Here is a 3278-nt window from a genome sequence, read left to right on the forward strand (position 1 = left end):
AATCTATCTCTTACAACAAACTTCAGTCTATTTTGCGTGATAAACATCCACACTTTAATAACATTTATCATATTTATAGTAATTAGAAAGCTATTTTATGAAGAAATAACGCAGGCTTTACTTAGTAGTCTCGTTCGCGCTGTCTAAATGGCAAGCCATACAGCAACGCAGACGAGTGGTAGAAGTAATATAGCAATCGCTTAAACATAAGCCACATTACTCTAAGTTAAACTAAGTCGAAATAAATTAATGAAAATCTTGCCCTTTACACATATGCCTCCTGGTCCCGGTGTTTTTTGACACATGATCGATCTATCAAGAAATACAAATATACCATGGACAAAGCCCATCACTTTTGGTAGGCCTTTGGTTTTATACTTGGCGACATTGATTTAATATATAAATATTATCATTACTTTGGCATAGAGCAGTTCACACCAAAAAGAATACAATTTGATTTATGCAAGTAGTCGATGAGTATACAAATACAAAAAGTGCGTCAGTTGACTGTTGAGTTTAGAAAATCCAAAGATAAATTACCTACATTCAACCAAAGTCATCTGTCATCACTCATCTCTGTTTTCGATATTTTAGATTTGTCTTCAATTTCGACTTATTTTGCATTTTGTTACGCTTTGTGATCGTAATTAGAAGAAAAATGATACTGTATAATAAAATCCATACGAAAAATTTCTTCTGAGATCTTCGCCACACATCACATAACGAAGATTTTATGTCTCTTTCATAAAGTCGCAAAAATCGAATACTTGCATTCGCTACAAAATGTGAATTGGTGAAGGTCATTTCATAATTCGTACGTCTTTATGTCGTCGTTGCCAAACTGAAGTGAGTCCCGAGTATTTTTCCGTAATCCGTATCGTGCGACTAGACAGTGAGTAAGAACGCGAGGCGTGTCGCGTACCTTTACGTAACCAACTTAGTTTGCTATTAGGTCCATAGTAAAGGATTTAATCGATCCCGGTGGTGTCCTCAATTCGGATCCGTCACAGTAGCCTGTCCGCGTCTGCCCGAGGAACCCGTCACTACTTATCAAAATGATTTCCGCTATCTGTTCGAGGACGGTGTTCCGGGCGCGCTCGCTGGAGCGCTGCGCGTCCAGCGTGGTGGAGCTTCCGAAGCTCGAGGACTTCGACGTGAAGAACGAGCCCGTGCTCGGCTACCGCGCTGGCAGCCGCGAGCGCACCGAGCTCGTCAACGAGCTGAAGCGGACCGCCGCCGTCACCGAGGAGGTGCCCATCGTCATCGGCGACGAGAGCATCAAGGAAGGCGAGCCGCTGTACCAGGTGATGCCGCACGACCACGGCCGCAAGATCGCCAAGTACTACTACGCGGGCGAGAAGACTATCCAGAAGGCGATCCAGGTGTCGGTGGAGGCGCAAAGGCGATGGGACCGCACGCCGTTGGAAGAGCGCGTCCGCATCTGGCACCGCGCCGCCGACCTCATGGCTGGCGCGCACCGCCAGCGCCTCAACGCCGCTACCATGCTGGGCCAGTCCAAGACCGCTGTGCAGGCGGAAATCGACTCTGCGGCCGAACTCATCGACTTTATCCGTTTCAACGTGTTCTTCTTGAAGGAAAACGCCAAATACCAGCCCATCTCCGAGAACCCCTCCGTTACTAGGAACTCTCTGAGGTTCCGTGGCCTGGATGGCTTCATTGCTGCCATCAGTCCATTCAATTTCACTGCAATTGGAGGCAATTTAGCATACACCCCTGCCCTTATGGGTAATGGCGTGCTGTGGAAGCCATCTGACACTGCACTGCTTTCCAACTGGCGCATCTTTAACATTATGAGAGAAGCTGGTCTACCACCTGGCATTGTCAACTTTGTCCCAGCCGACGGGCCCACTTTTGGACGGACAATCACAACTTCACCATTTTTGGCCGGCGTCAACTTTACAGGATCAGTTCCCACATTCAACTGGCTGTGGAATGAAGCAGGCAAAAATCTTAATCGCTATCGAAACTACCCTAGATTAATTGGAGAATGTGGGGGAAAAAACTATCACTTCATTCATCCTTCTGCTGATGTGCAAACTGTTGTGACCTCTACTATTAGGTCAGCATTTGAATACTGCGGGCAGAAGTGTTCCGCTTGCTCAAGAATGTACGTTCCAAGATCTCTTTATGAACCTATAAAGCAAGGTCTGCTGGAAGAACGCTCCAAACTGAAAATTGGTGATCCTACCGACTTCAAAGTCTTTACAGGGGCTGTCATTGATGACAAAGCCTTTGCCCGAATAACTGGTTACATTAAAAATGCTAAGCAAAATCCTAAGAACAAAATACTTGGAGGTGGTGAATTTGATAGCAGCAAGGGCTACTTTGTGCAACCCACCATTATTGAGACCACTGATCCACATGATAAATTGATGATAGAGGAAATCTTTGGACCTGTTCTCACAATGTATGTGTATGAAGATAAAGATTTACCAAAAGCATTGGACCTTGTAGGCTCATCAACTAAATTTGCTTTAACTGGTGCAGTGTATGCAACAGATCAAAAATTCCTAGACACAGCCCTGGAGGAGCTCAAGATGACAGCAGGTAATTTCTATTTAAATGATAAATCCACTGGCTCTGTGGTGGGGCAGCAACCTTTTGGCGGCGGCCGCATGTCTGGCACGAACGACAAAGCTGGCGGACCAACTTATGTCATGCGCTGGACCACACCACAGTCTATCAAAGAAACATTTGTGCCTCTCCGCGACATTGACTACCCTTACATGAGAGATTAATGTGAAAAAACAGGGCATTCACATCAATGCTCTTAATATTCAAGTTATCAGTACAATAATAATTACTAATCAAGTTATGCAAGCTTTCTAATGTAGGATTATTGTTATAAGTAAATTAAATAATAGAAAAAGTTAACAATAATATTTAATATTGCAATTAGATTAGCGTTGATGGATTGAATAATATGTAACTATAAAAGAAACTAATACACTATCTCATATCAGTGTTTTAACAATAATAATTATTACTTCAATAACTTGCTGTGATGCAAGACAAAGATACTATAATTACAATTCTTATAGATAATAATTGTTTTAATAATTTAGAATATAGTTAAATTGTTATATCTTACCAATATGGTATTCCTGTTAGAATAGTAGGTGCAGTGCAACAATTGTGATATATTTGATTGAAAAATAATTTATATGATTGTGTTATGTTTAATTGAATGAAGCTTTAACTCCAGCCAGCCCGACACTGGCCTTATCTGAGTTTGTACTATTTGCTTATTCCTTATC

General features: G+C 42.5%; 1 protein-coding gene across 1 annotated transcript; it reads left to right on the forward strand.

Moving 5' to 3' along the window:
- Positions 1 to 540: 540 nt before the first annotated feature.
- Positions 541 to 2884, forward strand: LOC120637792 (delta-1-pyrroline-5-carboxylate dehydrogenase, mitochondrial). Its single transcript, XM_039909809.1, has one exon. The coding sequence runs from the start codon at positions 1056 to 1058 to the stop codon at positions 2757 to 2759; it is 1704 nt and encodes a 567-aa protein (XP_039765743.1). The 5' UTR covers positions 541 to 1055; the 3' UTR covers positions 2760 to 2884.
- The last annotated feature ends 394 nt before the right edge of the window (positions 2885 to 3278 follow it).

Source organism: Pararge aegeria, chromosome 4, assembly GCF_905163445.1.
Source record: "Pararge aegeria chromosome 4, ilParAegt1.1, whole genome shotgun sequence".
Lineage (NCBI taxonomy): Eukaryota > Metazoa > Arthropoda > Insecta > Lepidoptera > Nymphalidae > Pararge > Pararge aegeria.